Source organism: Aquarana catesbeiana, linkage group LG05 (assembly GCF_042186555.1).
Source record: "Aquarana catesbeiana isolate 2022-GZ linkage group LG05, ASM4218655v1, whole genome shotgun sequence".
NCBI lineage: Eukaryota > Metazoa > Chordata > Amphibia > Anura > Ranidae > Aquarana > Aquarana catesbeiana.
Window position 1 is genome coordinate 95,962,969 of NC_133328.1, and position 20,262 is coordinate 95,983,230.

General features: G+C 42.2%; 1 protein-coding gene across 1 annotated transcript in view; it reads right to left on the reverse strand.

Annotated features, from left to right (window-relative positions):
* Positions 1-12,472: 12,472 nt before the first annotated feature.
* The window catches only part of LOC141144361 (NACHT, LRR and PYD domains-containing protein 12-like), a 32,501-nt gene continuing 24,711 nt past the window's right edge, over positions 12,473-20,262 (reverse strand). Inside the window, exons 9-11 of the mRNA XM_073629980.1 lie at positions 19,712-19,891; positions 17,097-17,174; positions 12,473-12,620 (exon numbers count right to left, since the gene is read on the reverse strand). Coding sequence (XP_073486081.1) covers positions 17,099-17,174; positions 19,712-19,891 — 256 coding nt within the window. The 3' untranslated portion in view covers positions 12,473-12,620; positions 17,097-17,098. The remainder of the gene's footprint in view (positions 12,621-17,096; positions 17,175-19,711; positions 19,892-20,262) is intronic.

Sequence of the window (20,262 nt, forward strand, 5' to 3'; positions counted from 1 at the left end):
CAACATGACTACTTTTGCTTAGTTTCAGAAATGATTTTTATTACCTTTTTTACAAGGTTAGCCAATTGACCTCTGGAAGGTTTTACACCCATTATGACCAAGGCATTTTTTGATATTCAGCACTGTCTATTTTTAACTGGCAATTGTGCGGTCATGCAATACTGTACGCAAATTACATTTATATCAAATAGAGCTTTCTTTTGGTGGTATTTAATCACCACTGAGTGATTTATTTTTTGCTATATAATCGAAAAAATGGCAAAAAGTTTGAAAAAAATAAATAAAATTCTTAATTTCTGTTATAAAATTTTGCAAACAAATAATTTTTCTTCATAAATTTAGGCCAAAATTTAGTCTGCTACACTTCTTTGGTAAAAATATCCAAAATCAGTATATATTACTTAGTCTGTGTGAAAGTTGTAGAGTCTACAAACTATAGTATATATATTTGAAAATTGATCAGTCCTGATGTACCCTCAGCCTCATTTCTTGAGACCCTAAAATGTCAGGACAGTACAAATACCCCCCAAATGGCCCCTTTTTGAAAAGTAGACACACCAAGGTATTTAGCAATACCTTCAAAGTTAGAGTTAGGGTCTGCAGGATACAGGGTGCCTTGCCCTGGCCTGCAGCTTATGCATGTATGTGTGCAACTAAACCCCTGTGTTTAATGCATACTGTTAGGCAGGTTAATTTGGTTAGTCGCAGGCTGGTTGGCAAGTTGAGCTTGGAAATTCTTTGGTTTTATTTTACATGCATTTACCCTTCCAGCGCTCCTTGCTGTGAAGACCAGTTATAGGTGGGGACAGTGACTTTTTTTGTATTGTTGACATATTGGTCAGGCAACCCACTGACACCTTTGCTGCCATTGTGCAATGTGCTGGGTGTTCAATGTGCTCCTGCGCCTTTAAGAAGGGTTGGGCTCCCTCCAGTCATCTGCCCTTCATCTATCCATTAGAATACATGTGCTCCCACTGTGGAGACTCTTCAAAGTTAGAGTTAGGGTCTGCAGGATACAGGGTGCCTTGCCGTGGCCTGCAGTTTATGCATGTATTTGCAAATGTATGCAACTAAACTCCCGTTTTTAACGCATACTGTTACGCAGATTAATTCGGTTGGTCGCAGGCTGGTTGGTAAGTTGAGCTTGGAAATTCTTTGATTTTATTTTACATGCGTTTGCCCTTCCAGTGCTCCTTGCTGTGAAGACCAGTTATAGGTGGGGGCAGTGACCTTTTTTTGTAGTATTTAGCAAGAGGCATGGTGAGTTTTTTAACGTTATATTTTTTTTGTCACAACTGAATGAAGAAATTAAATACAATTTTTTTTTTTTACACAATTGTATTTTACATACTGTCACAGCATCATCATATTAGTAGTGTGGCAGTGATCAGAGATACTGTATGTAAAAGAAAAAAAAAAAATTTATTCCATTTTTGAAAAGTTTTTTTTCTTTTTTTTGAACATTTTTTTCCCAATTTTTATATCATACTGTCATCAGTGTAGTTCGGTGTCACCATAGTGACACTGTACTACTCTGGGGGGTGAGGATGATCAGGGATTTTTTTTTACAATATTTTTGCTTATACCTGTGCTGATCCAAAGCAATACTTTGTACTGTCATGAATGGCTTCCATTCATGACAGCTTGCTTACTATTGTGATGCTGTGATTGGCTACAGCTAATCACATGGTACAGGGTGTCAGGGCCAATCACAACCGTAAGCAAGCAGTCATGAATGGAAGTCATTCTACTGGCCATCTCCCGTAGTATGTCTACAGTCTCTCATCATCTCCTGTAGTACGTCTGCAGTCTCTGACCATCTCCTGTAGTATGTACGCAGTCTCTGACTTTCTCCTGTAGTATGTCCACAGTCTCTGACCATCTCGTGTAGTATGTCCGCAGTCTCTGACATCTTCTGTAGTATGTCCGCAGTCTCTGACTGTCTCCTGTAGTGTGTCTGATGGTAGAGCGGCAACCCTCCTCAGACATGGCGGGGGAAAAGTTCTGTCAGGGGAGAGGAGGCTGAGGGGACAGAGGCTGTTTATGAGGAGATATGAGGGACAGAGACTGTGAGGAGATGGAGGCTCCTTTGTGATGATATGGGGGATTGAGACTCCTCTGGGGTGACAGAGCTTTTATAAGGTGGTGTGTCCTCCTCACAATGTACTCCCCTCAGGATCCCCTGACTGACAGCAAAATGCTCTGGTGTCTGGAGTCTTTTGTAGAGGTAGGTAGGTGTCAGGGTGTCTTATATAGAGGTTGGTAGATGTCCAGGGGTCTTATATAGAGGTTGGTAGGTGCACTGATGACTTGGAATACAGTTTTCATTTTCATATATTAAGTGTTAAGTGTTGAAATAAAAGTGTGTGCACTGAAGGACTGGCCAGTGGGTGGATTCGGTGGAAACGGCCGGTGGGTAGGCCCTGGAGAATGTTAGTGGTCAGGCTGGGGGGGGGCAGTCCTAAAGTTGTGTAAGGGGCCCCAAAATTTCTGATGGCTGCCCTGGACAAATGGGCAGAACTTCACTTGTCAGTACCAGTATGTGGGCAGCCAAGTAGAAGATCAGTAGCATACAGTTTCTCCAGGAGGTCCATGAACTGTGGGAAGCACCACTCCAAATGCTACCCGGGTACTCTATTTGCAGTAGAGAAAACTGACGTTTTGGAGCAGTTGGGTGTTTTTTTAGCAGCCTCTGAACTCTCCTCTATGTTATCTCATCAGTACATGTACACTGCGTCATTTATATTTTCCCTTTGCAAATGTTCAGAAATGATTCACCATTGAAAATGCTTCTAAGCTAAATAGCTCACGTAAAAGTGGCAAAACGGACGTTTTTTAATGTCGGTTACTAGCTGCCAAGTTACAGCGCTCATAAGAGGTTTTTAAACATCCAGTGTACATGAAGCCTAATTTTGCACCTGTTTTGCATCTGATTATTCAGCCGATTACCTATCCGGTAAAGGGCTTTCTGACTGACACAACAGGACAACCAGACATGTTACGGTAAGGTGGGCTAAAAGGAACCATAAAGTCACCCACTTAAAATTTAGAAAATCAGATGTAAAAATTGCAAGGCGCAAATGTCATGCAATAATAGTACATACAACATTTGTTTAAAAATTAGTTTAAAAATACATATGTAAAAAATATCCCACATGTAAAAAAAAAAGCACCTGAAATATTTCCATACCTAATAATTTGTCCTATTTTCACATCAGATTATCATGCCTGGAATGACCCAATCAGCTTCGTATACCATTCTACATTTTAGGAACTATGTTTTACTTCTGCTAGGTAATCAGTACAAGAAAGGGAGTGACCTTGGTGCAATAGAACTGACCTAAGACCAAAATAAATGTGACTCTGTTGATGTTACAGTGTGTACTTTTGGACAGTGACCTCTAGATAGTCTGGATAGAATGAGTCTCTAGTACATAATATTTCACCAGCCTGTCCACCACGAGGTCAGCTTTTCTAAAAGACACCAAGGACATCGAATGCAGCTGCTTTCTAGAAATGTTGTTTTTAGACATAGTCCGAAAATCGGAATTTGTTGTTCCTGTTTCTCAGTTCTAAAAATACATTTTTTTTGCAAAAAGTTAATGGGGCCATTCACGCTTTTGCGTTGTGGTAATGTGCACTAAAGCTCACAAATAACTTGCATTGCCACAACGCTTGACAACACTGCTGCTTTAATTGCAATGCTTTCTGGTGTCATTCATTGTGAATGACACCCTATCTCAATGTACAGTAGAGAACAATACAGGGCACCATAATGGGTATACTGCACTTTGTGTTAACAGTGTTTCGTTTTAAATAAAGGATTTTTTTTTCATTTGTTCTGGTACATTGGCAGCTCATTCATAATGAATGGGCTGTCACGACACAAACTGTATTAATGAATGCAGTCACGAGTATAGCTTCAGCGGCCACAATTGTGAACCCGCCCATGCTCCAGAGAGCCTGTGAGGCCTCCCTGTCACATTAGGACATTTTACAGAACCTGGACAGGAGGGGCGGCATTTACTGGAACCAATCCCCTTTCCTCCTGCAGCAGCTGCAGCAGCTGAAGCAGCGGCCATTCCTCCTCTCCTTCCCGCTGGCATTCAGCTGCTGCCAGAGGAAAGGGGATTTGTTCCAGTAAATGGTGCCCCTCCTGTACAGGTTCCCCTTCCTTTTGCTGCCTGATCCCCTCAAGCTATGACTCTGCATGCAATAACATGCATTAATGCACCTCAATGGATTTCTTCAGGTTGAATGCTAAGCTTTTAGGGAGAGTTAACTTGTGCAACATTTTTGTGCAGAGCTAATTGTCTGTGTTTGCTATTTGTTTTTGGATACACTGGGGTGCAATGATCAGTACACCTGTGCATGAGCACTGGGCCCTGTTTACCCACTTTGGAGTCACAGTAGATCCGTGCAGCCACATGCAGCCAGACTGGTCAAATCAAAGACAATAAGGCCTTGTTCACACCTATGCAGGTTGCAGTTTGCATATGCCAGGTGCATTTTGCATTTTTCAATACACGTTTTTGATCTATAGAAGTCTATGACACCAAAAACCAGAAAAAAGTCCTTTGCCCTTTCCATAAGGCTCGATTCACATCTATGCATGTTGCTTTTGAGCGTTTCTGCAGTGCTTTTTGTGGTGCTTGCCGCGTTTTTGGACACGGCTTTTTACCGCAATTTTAGCTGGTTGCTAAGGAGGGGGCCGGGAAGCCAGCTGCCGTGTCCTCAACAACCGATGAGTCATCAGTTGTCAGCGGGCTTCCCGCTGAATGTAAAAAAAAAGAATTGCCGGCTAAAAAAAGACGAGAGAAAAAACAGCGTGGGGTCCCCCCCCAGGTCCATACAAGGCCATTGGGTCTAGTATGGATTCAGAGGGGACCCCCATGCCAAAATAAAAAAAAAAAAAAAGGCGTGGGGGTCCCCCCATATACATACCAGACCCCTATCTGAACATGCAGCCCGGCAGGTCAGGAAAGGGAGGGGACGAGTGAACGCCCCCCCTCCTGAACCATACCAGGCCGCATGCCCTCAGCATTGGGGGATGGGTGCTTTGGGGCGGGGGGCTCTGCGCCCCCCCCACCCCAAAGCACCTTGCCCCCATGTCGATGGGGACAAGGGACTCTTCCCGACAACCCATGCCCGGTGGTTGTCGGGGTCTGCGGGCGGGGGGGCTTATCGGAATCTGGAAGCCCCCTTTAACAAGGGTGCCCCCAGATCCCGGCCTCCCCCTATGTGAATAGGTATGGGGTACATTGTACCCCTACCCATTCACTAAAAAAAAGTAGTGTAGTGTTAAAAAAATACAGTAGACAGTTTTTGACAAGTCTTTTATTAAAAATCTTCTTCTCCGCTTCTTCCTCCGGTCTTCCTCCATCTTCTCCTGCATCTTCAACCTCCAGTCTTCTCCTTCTCCCCCTGCTTCTTCTTCCGCTCTTCTTCTGTCTTCTTTGTCCGCCGCTCCAGTTGACAACTCTCCTCTGATGCTGCGTCCCGCTGTTCTGTCGGCGCCGATGTCCTGCATTTCTTAAATAATGATGGGGGCGTGGCAATCGGATTATGTCATCCGGAGGCCACGCCCCCTTGTGACATCACAGACCCATCATGCCTCGGGTGGAGAAACATCAAACAGAGGGTGCTAGACATCTGCTATGTGCTTGCTGAAAGGATGTCCATTTACCAGGAAGGGTTTGGCACTTAACTACTGTTAACACAGTATCCTGCTAAATAACTTGGGTTTACGTTCAAATTTACCTTTTACTACGATTCCCTCTGAGTTTATCAGTCTTGAAAATAAAAACACCTTTATGTTCTTTCATGGGGAATGAGCGCACATCTGCTGTACAGAGGACACCCCGAGCAGAGAGTCTGGGGACATCTAGCCAATCAAGTTTAAAGACCCAGGGCTGGGGTTAAGAGCCACAGGCACGGCACGCACGATCTCCTTAAACAAGAGATCTAACAAGCTGGTAAGCGGCAGTATTATTACAGGTGGAGGAACTTTCCTATCACATTTCCCTTGGTGTCGTGGTCGCATGTCACTACTACTTAGAGGGTTGAAAAATCACCACTTGGAAGATCATTATGAACTGTACATTCAGTGGGGCTTCTATTTAACAGCCCATCGGAGTGGACTTGACTTTATGTGAAAATTTATTTTGCTTTTTATATTTAATCTTTTTTTGCACATTTCACTTGTGATTGCATTTAAATATTTATGTTATAGTGTGTTGTATGGAGTGCTCATATCTCAATTCATTTAGATGAATTACTTTTTTAAGTCACTTTATCCTTTGATCACCAAAATTATACAGCGCAGCTTTTTTTCTTATGTCATATCTAGTGTGTGTGTGTCTCACATTATAGTTGCGGCTTTTTTTCATTATATATGATTTATTTAGATAGCGCAGTAAAAATAACTTTTTCCATGTCTTGAGTAATACAATGGCTAGTCAGCTGACTGGGAAAGAAGTGGGCAGAACCAACCTCGGGTAAGGGTGATTTTAACATTACAGGTACACTTTTTGTTTTTTATTAAATAATAAACTGTTGGCAGTTGCTAAAGATGTGAAATACCAGCAATGTTCCTGGTAGCCAGATAGCATGTTAACTTTTACCTAGAAATTAGGTGACTTGAGAGGTCAGGTCATTTCAAGATTGTATTTTCTGCACAAAAATAATAATGTATTTGCTAATGTTGATGTAGCACTACCCTTGACTAGGGCTGCTGTTTTAAAAGTCCAAGGTTCTATTCCCACTAGAGCAACTGCTAGGCAAACACAACTTCACACACTGATTTAGGAAACAGTCCATAAGGGTTGCCTTTTTGAAATTTTATATCCATATTAACCTGGATAAGTTCCATAATACTAACTGGAACAATAATGACACTCTTCCTTGTAGTAGCTCTGCTGAACAGTCCCTTAAGCAGTGGGGCATTAAGTAGACAGCTCTGGGGCACCAGTAGCATTGACCCAGGCCAGGTAAACCTTGTACTTTGTGAAGGGTGGCAAAAGCAATCAGTCACTGCAATACTTTCCCCCATTGGGTCACTAATCACAGTGTCCTTCCAGCATAGGATGCAACTCTGATTCCAGCAGAGTTTTCCCTGTGTACTCCCAAGACAGGTCTTCAGTAGCACCTCTATTGAATCCCCCAAAGGGTTTGTGGCTGAACAGGCCCTCTTAGCCTAGGCTGGGATCCTGATGATCAGGCTGCACCTTTAGCAATACAGCCAGGAAGTCAGGCAGCCCTCCGTGGCTGGGAACTTCTCCTCCTGGACAAGAACCCAAGCCTCTGGGGTTCTTGTCCAGGAGGACTATTCATACACTCCCCAGCTGCCATCTGGACACACCTCTCCGGGGATTTGCTGGGGCTGCATAAATATTCAGGCTGCCTATTCTGGCTCTTTCACCCACTATATTCTGGAAAGCTTCAGAAATGGGGAAGCTGCCAGACTAGTCCCGAGCATATTAAAGCAATTAATTCTGTTCTGCTGATTAAAGGAGAGCTAAAAACTAAATTTGCCTTACCAAAAACCTAGCAGCTTAGCAGAAGGGTGCTACATCAACACGTGCCCTATTTATTCATGGTAATGGTATGTATACATTTTCTGTTACATCTACTGTAACACACTGTGTGTGTCTTATGGTAAATACAGATTACTCATTGATATACTCCTACACTGACCCTTGTTTGTAACTCGGTAATGGGATCAGTTCCTAGCCATTCTTCATCTACTATACTGAATATATTTTCTATATATAAAGTGTGTTCTGCAATAAGCTGCTTCACAAAATGTTCTGCTTATGTGTGTACAAATGTAAGAAAAACAAACCATCTTTTTATATGAAATTCTAAGGGTTCCTCCTTGGCTATTGAAATGTTAAGCCTTAGGCCTGCACTCATGACCACAGAATAAAAAGGAAGTGCACCGCTGGTGAGATCTCTAACCAAAAAAAAACAAAAATGACAAGCCAAAACAAACTGCACTTTTGGTTCCTCAGCATTTTGCAGAAGCAGTCCCAATTACATCCTCTTTTTTAACAAAAAGATTCTTGGACGATATATACAGAAATTATGTACGTCTCTACATACATAGGGACTCTCCTTCTACTCTTGGTTCAGAAGAAATGATAAACAGAATGTAAAATCTGTAAAACATTTATTTCATATGGATAATACTCAGGGCTGTCTTTAATATTGACTGGACCCTGGGCAAACATTTTCTTGCCCCCCCTCCCATGCAATTTCGCTCCCACCTGCTCTGAGACATACAATAAATAGCAGCTAGACTTAGAATCAATTTACTGTATCAGATCAGGCAGCAATTGCGATTGGTTGCCAGCGGTTACAGCATATCATTACTGCTTACTGACTGGTTGCTAGAGGTTACAGCACACATTACAGCTCACTGATTAGTTGCTAGAGGTTGCAGCAAACGATTTCTGCTTGTTAATTGGTTGCTAGAGGTTACAGCACATCATCTCCTCACTGCAGGGGGGCTTGATATACATATGAATGTCACCTTTATTTACATATCAATGCCGCCAGCCGCAGTTATTTACTTATGGATGCCACCGTTATTTACATATGAATGCCAATTATTTACATGTAAACACGGGGTCTGCAGGTGAGTCATCTGTACACAACGATAGGGCAGAGCTGGGCAGCATTAGTACCAGCACTTCACACTGAGATATCGGGACACAGCACAGGACTAAAACTTCAAGGGACAAGGGAATTTAAACTGGGATAGTTGGCAAGTATGAGGCAGCTGCTTTAGGCCCCACATCAATGACAGGGCCCAGGGCATCTGCCCCTTTTGCCCTGCCTTAAAGACGGCCCTGATAATACTCTCTCCCCAGTAGACATCATCAGTGATTGATACTGTATCCTGTATGTTGCTATGCCACATAGACGCTCTGGTTTTTACCCATTCCTTTCCCCCTCTACCCCTACAAAGAGGGAGTTTTTTTTCTTCTCTCCCTGCCCCTTCCTGTCTGTCTATCTTTGGCTCTCATTTCTACCTTCTTATTTCATTATTTCTCTTAGTCTGTAACCCTAACATAACCTAGGGTCTTTAGCTTGCGCATTAGGGATGGGCGAACGGTTCGGCCCGAGCATAAGTTTGGGCCAAACTTTGGTTGTTCTGATGTTCTGCGAACACCGAACAATTTGCGGTGTTCAGGGAAAATTCGGAACACTGCTAAAGTCTTTGGAACATTAACATGAAATATCAAAAGTGTTAATTTTAAAGGCTTATATGCAAGTTATTGTCATAAAAAGTGTTTGGGGACCCGGGTCCTGCCCCATGGGACATGTATCAATTAACTTTTTTTTTTTTAAAACAGACGTTTTTTCGGGAGCAGTGATTTTAATAATGCTTAAAGTGAAACAATAAAAGTGAAATATTTCTTTAAATTTTGTACCTGGGGGGTGTCTATAGTATGCTTGTAAAGTGGCGCATTTTTCCCGTGTTTAGAACAGTGCCTGCACAAAATGACATTTCTAAAGGAAAAAAAGTCATTTAAATGTACTAGTGGTTATAATGAATTGTCAGTCCCGGCAATACAGTCATACAATACAATAAAAGTCATTGCAAAAAAACAGGTTACATGTTTAGAGTTACAAAGGAGGTCTAGTGCTAGAATTATTGCTCTCACTCCAACGTTCGCGGCATATGTAACCTGTGTGTATCTGGCTCTGATACTAGGCAGTGCCTCCCTCACCAGCCACTGACCTCACTGCACGTCTCTGTCGACCCACCCAGCTGACTCTCAGGAGATCTCCTCGGAAGGATGAAGACTTGACACACCGCTGTCTTCAGGGAGAACTGACTACATGTCACAGTCTCCCCCTTTGTAAGCCCCCAGTAGTGCTGCTCTATTCACACTGTCTTTTCACTTGCTCCCATGCCTCCAGGAAGGACTTCTTCCATGTGTTTTGGCAGGATCCTTCCAGAACCTCAGCCCCAGCCCAAGGTCAACCCCCCAGATTAGGGGGCACCCATGAGAGCCACCGACATCCTCCACAGCACTATATCTCCATCTTCCACCTGACTGCCCCTGCTGGCATGGCTCATGCCTATGTATGAGGTAAGCCTTGCTCCCTGCCAGCCCTATACTGGGGATTGGCTGAGGTCCTCATAAATATTCAAGGCAGCTCCTTCCAACCTCCACTCACTAGCTCTGGACGTTTTGACAACATTCTAGACCAGGGGGAGGCACCAGAAGAGCTGTCAGGATGAACCCTGACCCAGATTCACAGCTCAGTCCTAGCCCTGAGCTGACTAAATTTACCTACACTAAAAAACTCACACTAAGACCCCTTTCACACTGAGGTGTTTTTCAGGCACTTTTGGGTTAAAAATAGCACCTGTAAAGCGCCTGAAAAATGGCTCCCCTGCAGCGATGCGCTGGCAGGACATTAAAAAAACTCCTGCAAGCTGCATCTTTGGAGCGGTGAAGGAGCAGTGTATACACTGCCCCTCACCACTCCTGCAGCGCCACCGAACTGCCGTCAAAGCGCCACTGCAGTGGCGCTTTGCGGGACATTTTAACCCTTTTTCGGCCGCTAGCGGGGGTTAAAAGCGCCTCACTGGCGGACTAAAACCTCTGCAAAAACGAGGGTAAAGCATCACTATAAATAGTGGCGCTTTACCACCAATGGTGCCGATGCCTCAGTGTGAAAGCAGCCTAAGAAACCTACCCTACAACTAGCACACACTATAGGTTGCTACACTTGCAAAGTGAATTTTCAATTTGCAGTATTAACTTTCACCTATCTTAGTTAAAGTGGACCTTAAGTCATTTTTTAAAATTTCCATCTATTAAATCTTCTGCCCTTGTTGTTTTAACTTTGGATAGTAAAACATTTTTTTTAGGGCCAGTAAATACCTTATACAGCCCACTTCGTGTTTCTTGTCTGGTAAAAAGCCTAGGCTTATGACATCATGCCTAGCTCTCGCTCTCACTCTCGTGAGAGTTTGCGAGGAAAGGAGGGGGGATGAGTCATAAGAGGGCCAATGAGAGCTGCAGAGCTGGAGGTATGCCTTTGTGTGAATCCTTGAAGTGAACAGGAAGCAGCTTCAGCTGCCCACAGTTATAATGGTTGCAGCCAGACTCAGTGGAGGGAGATTTCTGCCGCATATTTGGCAAGTACAGAATCAAGGTATATATATATAAATAATATGCAAAGTGGTTGGAGGGAAGCTTCAGAATGGCAAATATGTTTTTATTACAAATGATGTGAGCAGACTGCAGCTTCTTTAATGAAGTAAAATAAAGTAAAACGTCGCTTTGCCAAGAATACCAAATCACGTGCAAGGAAAAAAAATGGATTTTTGCTTGCACATGATTCATTGAATGATTAAAGTCAGCACAACTTCACACCTTCAGTAAGCTAAGTAGACATTCAATTTTAAAAGGGAAGACTCACTTCCCTTTCAGCAGTTAATAAAGTATGTAAGCATTCCCCCCTGCCATAAATAATAAGTTACATATCTGCCCCTCCCTCCTGCCACTCAGCAATTACAACTGTATGTAATAGGTCTTTTCAGTCACTGCACAGCTGCCAGTGTTCTTCGATAAAAATAATAATAAAAATAATAAAAATTAAAAGTCAGCAGATACAAATACTGCAGCTGCTGACTTTTAATAATTAGACATTTATCTGTCCCAGGGTCCAGTGATGCGGTGGAACGAAGCCCCGCTCGTCTCCCTTTGCTCTCTGTGGCGCCGGCATAGTCACTGTGTGGCGCACTGTGTGGCGCACGCACTGCACAGGCGCGAGCAGCGTGGCACGCTGTGACTGGCCAGGCAATCATCTGGGACCTGTGACGTGTCCCAGATGATTGCCGAGAGGTGGGGGAGTGGTGAACTTACTTCTGGCACCGCGGTGCCCCGGGAGGAAGTGGGAGCTGGAACCCTCTAAAAAGAGGGTTTCCGCCCCCCCCCAAAAAAATGACATGTCAATGTGACATGTCAGGGGGTCACCTTCCCTCAAAGTGGAAGTTCTATTTTTGGGTGGAATTCCGCTTTTAGTAAAGGTTGATGGTCAGGGTGGGGAAAGTAATTCAAACACATTAAGGTGCTGCCCAGAAAGTGGGCAGCAGCTTAGCTACTGTGGGGATGTTGCTGCACCAAATAAACTAACCCCTGCGTCATAGCTGCGTCTATGATGGCAGCCTTGCACACCTATGGGTGGGTCTGGCCCTGGCTGTAACTTTTAATTGCACGTGTTTCATGTTAAATAATGATGGCAAATGAATCGTTAATGAGGTGAAAAAAATTATACATATCATAAATATCTGTTAACCTTTAGTGCCTCTAGCCATTTCTATATACACAGTAGGTTCTAAATTTCCATTTCAAAGTTAATGATGATAACAGAAAAGAATTGATGAATACAAAATATATGTGCAGAGCCGGCACTAATGCATAAGAAAAAAAACCTCATACACAGTGCACAATAATTTTTAATTATTGATAAAAAATATACTAAACACAATATAAAATAAATTAGCTGGAAAAATGAAAAAGTTATCATACAAAGAATTCTGGAATAACTTTCAGTAGTTATCAATAAGATGAATTCATGCTGCTCTGCTAAATCTGCAAAAAGAAATTGAAAAGAAAAAAGAAGTCAGTGTAATTAATAGATGAATTTTAGTTCCTCGTTTAAAGTACATCTAAAAGTTCCTGTCTGGCAGTCTAAAAAAGTCTTACATCTAGTTATCATTGGTTGTACAGTATGAGCCTCATAAATTGAAAAAAATGTTTTATATCTACCTTGAGTCAACCAAATCTTATGTCTGTGCTATGCATTCATGAGAGGTAATACAGTGCCTTGCAAAAGTATTCATACCCCTTGCAATTTTCCACATTTTGTCATGCTACAACCAAAAACGTAAATGTATTTTATTGGAATTTTATGTGATAGACCAACACAAAGTGACACATAATAAAGTGGAAGGAAAATTATAAATGGTTTTCAATTTTTTTTACAAATAAATATCTGAAAAGTGTGGCGTGCATTTGTATTCAATCCCCTAATGAACCCCCCTCTAACTAAAATCTAGTGGAACCAATTGCCTTTAGAAGTCACCTGATTAGTAAATAGAGTCTACCTGTGTGTAATTTAATCTCAGTATAAATACAGCTGTTCTGTGAAGCCCTCAGAGGTTTGTTAGAGAACCTTAGTGAAAAAACAGTGTCATGAAGGCCATGGAACACACCAGACAGGTCAGGGATAAAGTTGTGGAGAAGTTTAAAGCAGGGTTAGGTTATAAAAAAATATCCCAAGCTTTGAACATCTCATGGAGCACTGTTCAATCCATCATCCAGAAAATGGAAAGAGTATGGCACACCTGCAAACCTACCAAGACATGGCCTTCCACCTAAACGAATAGGTCGGGCAAGGAAAGCGTTAACTCTGGAGGAGCTGCAGAGACCCACAGCTCAGGTGGGAGAATCTGTCCACAGGACAACTATTAGTCCTGCACTCCACAAATCTGCCCTTTATGGAAGTGTGGCAAGAAGAAAGCCATTGTTGAAAGAAAGCCATAAGAAGTTCCGTTTGCAGTTTACATTTTTTTTAGCAACGAGTAAGAGTACTGATACTTTTTTTTAAGTACTTGCCGATACCAATTGCCAATACTTATTTTTTAGGTTCCCACTGTGCCTCCCTGCACTCCTGTTCCCCACTGTACCACCCTGAATGTCTGCCTTCCCCCTTCCTGCACACCTATTCCCCACTGTCCCCCCACACACCTTTTCCCCACTGTACCACCCTGAATGTCTGCCTTCCCCCTTCCTGCACACCTATTCCCCACTGTCCCCCCACACACCTTTTCCCCACTGTACCACCCTTAACCTCCTACATACCTGTTCTTTGCTGATCCCCCCCCCCCCACCAGTTCCCCACTGTACTACCTACTGCTCTACTGCTGAAGATCTATGTGTGACATGCTGCCATGCTGCCTGTTCTTCTCCCGTTACCTGGGAGAAGGTGGCCTCAGCTAAAAAAAAAAAAAAAAAAACAGTGCTGCTGCCTGTCCTCCCGCAATAGATCCAACAGTCTGGGAGGAGGTGGTGAATTGCTGAATTCGTTTGTGTACACGTCAGTTGTCAGCGGGAGAATCCTGCTGACAGCTGAAAGAAACGAGCCAGTAGGTATCAGTTTTAAGTATCGTGCATTTGCACGAGTACCGATACTCGTGCAAATGCTTAGTATCGGCACCGATATTGATACTGGTATCGGTGCAACCATAGTCTGCAGTTTGCAAGAATCCGTGTGGGGGACAAAGCAAAACATGTGGAAGAAGGTACTCTGGTCTGATGAGATCAAAATTTTACTTTTTGGCCTAAAAGCAAAACGCTATGTGTGGTGGAAAACTAACAGTACACATCACCCTGGACACACCATCTCCACTGTGAAACATGGTGGTGGTAGCATCATGTTGTGGGGATGTTTTTCTTCAGCTGGTCAGAGTTGATTGGAAGATGGATGGAGCCAAATACAGGGCAATCTAATGCCCTGTACACATGATCGGAATTTTCATCGGAAAAACCTTGGATGGTTATTCCGACGGAATTCCGCTCAAGCTTGGCTTGCATACACACGGTCACACAAAAGTTCTCTGAACTTTCGACCGTCAAGAACGCGGTGACGTACAACATGTACAACGGCACTAGAAAAGGGAAGTTCCATACGAAGCGATGATTCTGAGCATGCGTGTTTTTTTGCGCATCGGACTTGCATACAGACGAACGGAATTTCCAACGGAAAAATAGAGAACCTGCTCTCAATCTTTTGCTGGCGGAAATTCTGCCAGAAAAAGTCCGATGGAGCATACAAACAGTCGGAATTTCCGACCAAAAGCTCACATCGGACTTTTGCTGGTGGAATTTCCGATCATGTGTACGGGGCATTAGAAGAAAACCTGTTGGAGTCTGCAAAAGACTTGAGACTGGGGCGGAGGTTCACATTTCAGCAGGACAACGACCCTAAACATACAGCTAGAGCTACAATGAAATGGTTTCAATCAAAGCATATTCATGTGTTAGTATATCCAGACCTAAATCCAACTGAGAATCTGTGGCAAGACTTGAAAATGGCTTTTCACAGATGCTCTCCATCCAATCTGACAGATCTTGAGCTATTTTGCAAAGAAGAATGGGCAAAAATGTCACTCTCTAGATGTGCAAAGCTTGTAGAGACATACTCAAACAGACTTGCAGCTGTAATTGCAGCAAAGGTGGTTCTACAGTATTCTGTATTCTATATAATTCTAAGTATTGGCTCGGGGGGGGGGCTGAATACAGATGCACGCCACACTTTTTACATATTTATGGGTAAAAAATTTTGAAAATCATTTATCATCTTCCTTCAACTTCACAATTATGTGCCACTTTGTGTTGGTCTATCACATAAAATCCCAATAAAATACATTTATGTTTTTGGTTTTAACATGAGAAAATGTGGAAAATTTCAAGGGGTATGAATACTTTTTAAGGCACTGTACATTGCACAAAAGAAAACAGTCAGCTTAAGACGAATTGACATATGCAGATCAGTTTGAGCTCATTTACACTTGAATTGCTCTTTGAAAGGTGATTTGGGGTATCTCATTTTAGAGGGCATTTAACTGGTGGCTGGTAGGCAATATGTTGCTTCTTCCCCGACTGTTTTAACACTAAAAAGCACACATCACCTTGCCACAACCATGTGCATTCATTGAATGGTTCGAATTGTAAAACCTTGTCAAATGGAAATATGGATGCATTTAGAAAAGTTAGCATTAAAGTGTAACTAAAGACAATACTTTTTTTTTTTTTAGTTTTGGATTGGGTAGAGAGGGATTAGAACACCTGTCGTTTTTTTTTTTTTGCCATCTGTGTCCCCGTTAGGAAGATTCACCAGCTCTATTTGTCCTGTTTACCGTTATCATCACAAATGAAAGTAAAAGAAAATCCCAATTTTTGGGTTCACACTGGGACATTAGTAGAGGGTAAATACTCCAACAGGGCAACTATTTGTGGTGACCCCCTGGGATTCACTAACTTTGGAGGGAATTCCTCTCACTTCTTGTTTTGGCTATGGGACAGCAAGTGAATGGAGATCTCCCCTATGGGACAGAGATGGAAAAAAAATTTAAAAAATGAAGTCTTATAACCATCCTTTACTCTATTCAATTTTTAAAAAAGACACTACTTCAGCAGACTCCATACATGCTTTGGTTGGTTTTGCTATGTCTGAAAATGCCCTCTTCGGGAACCAGAACAAAATGGCTGCATTTGCCACTCTGGAGCTTCCATTTGACATTGAAAACTACTAAGGATACTGAGAGAATCACATTTCTGAGAGCCAATGTTTCCGATACATCAGAATGGCCTTCCTCTGCAAGGGAATTGGACTCTGCATGGAATCAAAGACCAGGTGACCTTTGATAAGTATTGTCATTTTATTTCCTGTTGGGGTCACAATTGCAGCAGCAGATATTGTGAACAGTGCCCATTTCCATTAAAGTTAATCTGTCCCAGTGCTGATAACTTTCAGTCTGCTGGCGTTTTTATTGTGGTCCTGCAAGCTGGAAATCTCAGTGCAGGATGAGGCTGAGAGGGCAAATAAAATGCATATTTCTACTTTAACACGAATCTGGCTTTTTCCCATTCAAGGTAAAGTAACAGATTAGCATTACAGTGGGGACCATAAGCATCCTCTACATACCCTTTCTGCTTTCCTCTTCTAGTAGACTGCCTGAGAAGTTCATATGTAAGTTTAACCTGTAAATGAACCCCCGTCGCCTTTCAAATGCTGTGACGAGAAGGGGCTCAAACCTGGTGACTGGCCCATTTGAGTACCAAGCACTGCATTTTGGAAGGGCAGGGCAAATGTGACATGTTCCCTCCTTCTGAGTTTTTCTTGGCTTCGGGTTTGCAGGAGAGAAATGTGAAGGTAATAAAGACTGCTCATGGTCCCTCCTGTAAAGAAAGTCTGTAACTTCGCCTAGAATGGGTAAAGTACTGGTTCACTTTAAATATGGACATTTACTTTGTATTAAGAACAAGCAGCATACACAGGATTACCTTTAAACTGTAAGTAGAGCCACAAACTCAGTTTGGTTCGGTGATCTGTATTTGATATCAATCCAGATGTCAAAGAATCTTTTAAAACAAATAAAATAATGTAACATGTTAAATATGGGATTGACATTCTGTGATGGAAAGAGGTGCATAAATGTTTGGGACCTGGATAATAGATGATCACTTTTCTTTGTTCTTGAAATTTAAAGGTTCTCTTTATATACAGTTGAGGTCAAAAGTTGGCATACGCTGGCAGAAATTGTGAAATTTTGGCATTAATATTGAAAATATGACTGATCATGCCAAAAAACTGTCTTTTATTTAAGGACAGTGATCACATGAAGCCATTTATTATCGCATAGTTTTTTGGATCCTTTTTAAATCATAATGATAACAGAAATCACCCAAATGGCCCTGATAAAAAGTTTACATACCCTGGAACGTTTGGCCTTGGTACAGACATAGAAGGTGGCACACACAGGTTAAAATTGCAATTAACGGTTAATTTCTCACATTTGTGGCTTTTTAAATCACAATTAGTGTCTGTGTATCAAGTCAATGCGTTTGTTAGCTCTCAATTGGATGCCCTAAGCAGGCTAGACACTAATGCCGTGTCTGACGGACGCCGACGGACCAAATCCGGCGAACAATCCGATCGTGTGTGAGCTTCACCTGACCTTCAGCGGACTTTTCCAGTCGCAAATCTGACGGACTTTAGATTTTATACATGCTTCAAATCTTTACGTCGTAACTCCGCCGGACCCAGAAATCCGCTCGTCTGTATGCTAGTCCGACGGACAAAAATCCACGCTAGGGCAGCTATTAGCTACTGGCTATCAACTTCCTTATTTTAGTCCGGTGTACATCATCACGTACGAATCCGTCTGACTTTTGTGCGATCGCGTGTAGGCAAGTCCGGTCGTTAGAAAGTCCGTTGAAAGTCTGCCCAAAGTCCGTCGAAAGTCTGGCGAATGGGCTGTCGGACTTTTGTAGCTGAAAAGTCCGACCGTGTGTACGCGGCATAAGGCTTAATGCACACAGGATGTTTTTACAAGCTGTCCTGAACAATTTAACTTACAGATAGTAACCCACGTTTAAAACGTCCGTTTTGCTGCGTTTACATGCCGCATTTAGCCACGTTTGCGTTTAGAAGCGTTGAATATATATATATATATATATATATATTTTTTTTTTTTTTTCAAAATAGCCAAAAATGAAAAACACCTGTAAACGAAACGTGGCTAAGCGCGAGTTACCACGCTTAGCCACGTTTAGCATCTGAAACGTCGGAAACTTTGGCGTATGAACTTTTTTTTGCCTTCAAAGAAAGTCTATAAACGCAACTGCCTAAAAATGACATTAAATGAACCTGTGTACGTGTACACATAAGATAACACTGGATGAGTTCAGGGGCAATTGAAAAAAACATCCAACTGCCTCTGAACATCCGTTTACCAGCAGCAGTGTACATGAGGCCTAAGCCATGAGGAGATAGAAAAGAACAGTCAAAAGACCTGCTTAACAAAGTAATGGAACTTTATAAAGATGGAAAAGGATATAAAAAGATACCCAAAGCCTTGAATATGCCAGTCAGTACTGTTTAATCCCTTATTAAGAAGTGGAAAATTCAGGGCTCTTTTGATACCATGCCAAGGTCAGGTAGACCAAGAAAGATTGCAGCCACAACTGGCTGAAGAATTGCCCAAGATACAAAGAAAAACCCACAGGTAACCTCAGGAGAAATACAGGCTGCTCAACAAAAAGACAGCGTGGTCATTTTTAAGGAGCACAATTCAATGATTCTTGAACAAAAAAGAGCTGCATTGTTGAGCTGCCAAAAGGAAGCCTTTACTGCGCCAATGCCATAAAATAGCCCAATGAGGCATATCAAGGTGTTGTTGGACATATTGTAACCAGACTTTTTTGTGGAACTTGTGCAGTAAAGGATTCTTTCTGGCAACTTAACCATGCAGCTCTTTTTTGTTCAAGTATCATCGTATTGTGCTCCTTAAAAACAACCACACCATCTTTTTCCATAGAGGCCTGTATTTCTCCTGATGTTATCTGTGGGTTTTTACCTTGTTACACAGGTCTTTTGACTGTTCTCTTCTGCTCCCCATGGCTTAGTATCTAGCCTGCTTAGTGCATCCATGTGAGAGCTAACATACTCATTGACTATTTATACACAGACACTAATTGTGATTTAAAAAGCCACAAATGTGTTAAATAAACCTTTAATTGCTATTTAAACCTGTGTGTGCCACCATCAGTGTCTGTACCATGACCAAACATTCCAGAGTATGTAAACTTTTCATCAAGGCCATTTGGGTGATTTCTGTTATCATTATGATTTTAAAAGGAGCCAAAAAACTATGTGATAATAAATGGCTTCATGTGATCACTATCCTTGAATAAAAGACAGTTATTTTGGCATGATTAGTCATGTTTTCAAAATAAATGCCAAAATTTCACTGGTGAAATTACAAATTTTAACAAAAATAAGTATTCCCTTTTAAATGATTTGCCACCTAAGAATGCTTGCTTTGCTTGTGAGATCAGGTCCTTAATTCTGTCATTTGCATCAGAAAATGTTTGACCCCTCGAATAGCAGATCTTACGTTCCCTGCTGGACAGTACAGCCGAGCTGTCGGAGGGCCCCACACCAACAATTTACTTCTGAGTCTGAGATGTGCACATCCATATCCAGTCTTGTCTCTAGTCTAGTCAGAGTTTGATTTGTAGAGATAACAGAGCAGAGGTCATCACAGCATAATAATGTTGCTTTACAATCGTCAAACCTGGAAGCAGAAAATGGACACTGTAAAGTTTCCCAGCTCAAAGTGTTTACTGAGTTTCACAAAAAACTTTACAAAAGGACATTTACAAAAGGACATGTAAACAATGCACACAGTTATAGATATTAAAGTGGTCATTAGCATGGTATAATAGCACCCTCACTGCTACTAGTGTAGGTAAATTTAGTTTACCCCCCCCCCCTTTAGGCCAAGAACTATGTGTTAATTTTGTTTAAGAGACTGCACAGTGCTTCAAAGGCTGTGACTCTGTTACCTCCCCCATCCTGTGGAACTCTCTGGATATTTCCAGAACATAGTGGGTGGAGGGACAGAGGTTGCAGCCTGAATCTTTATAAAGTTTCTACCAATCCCTT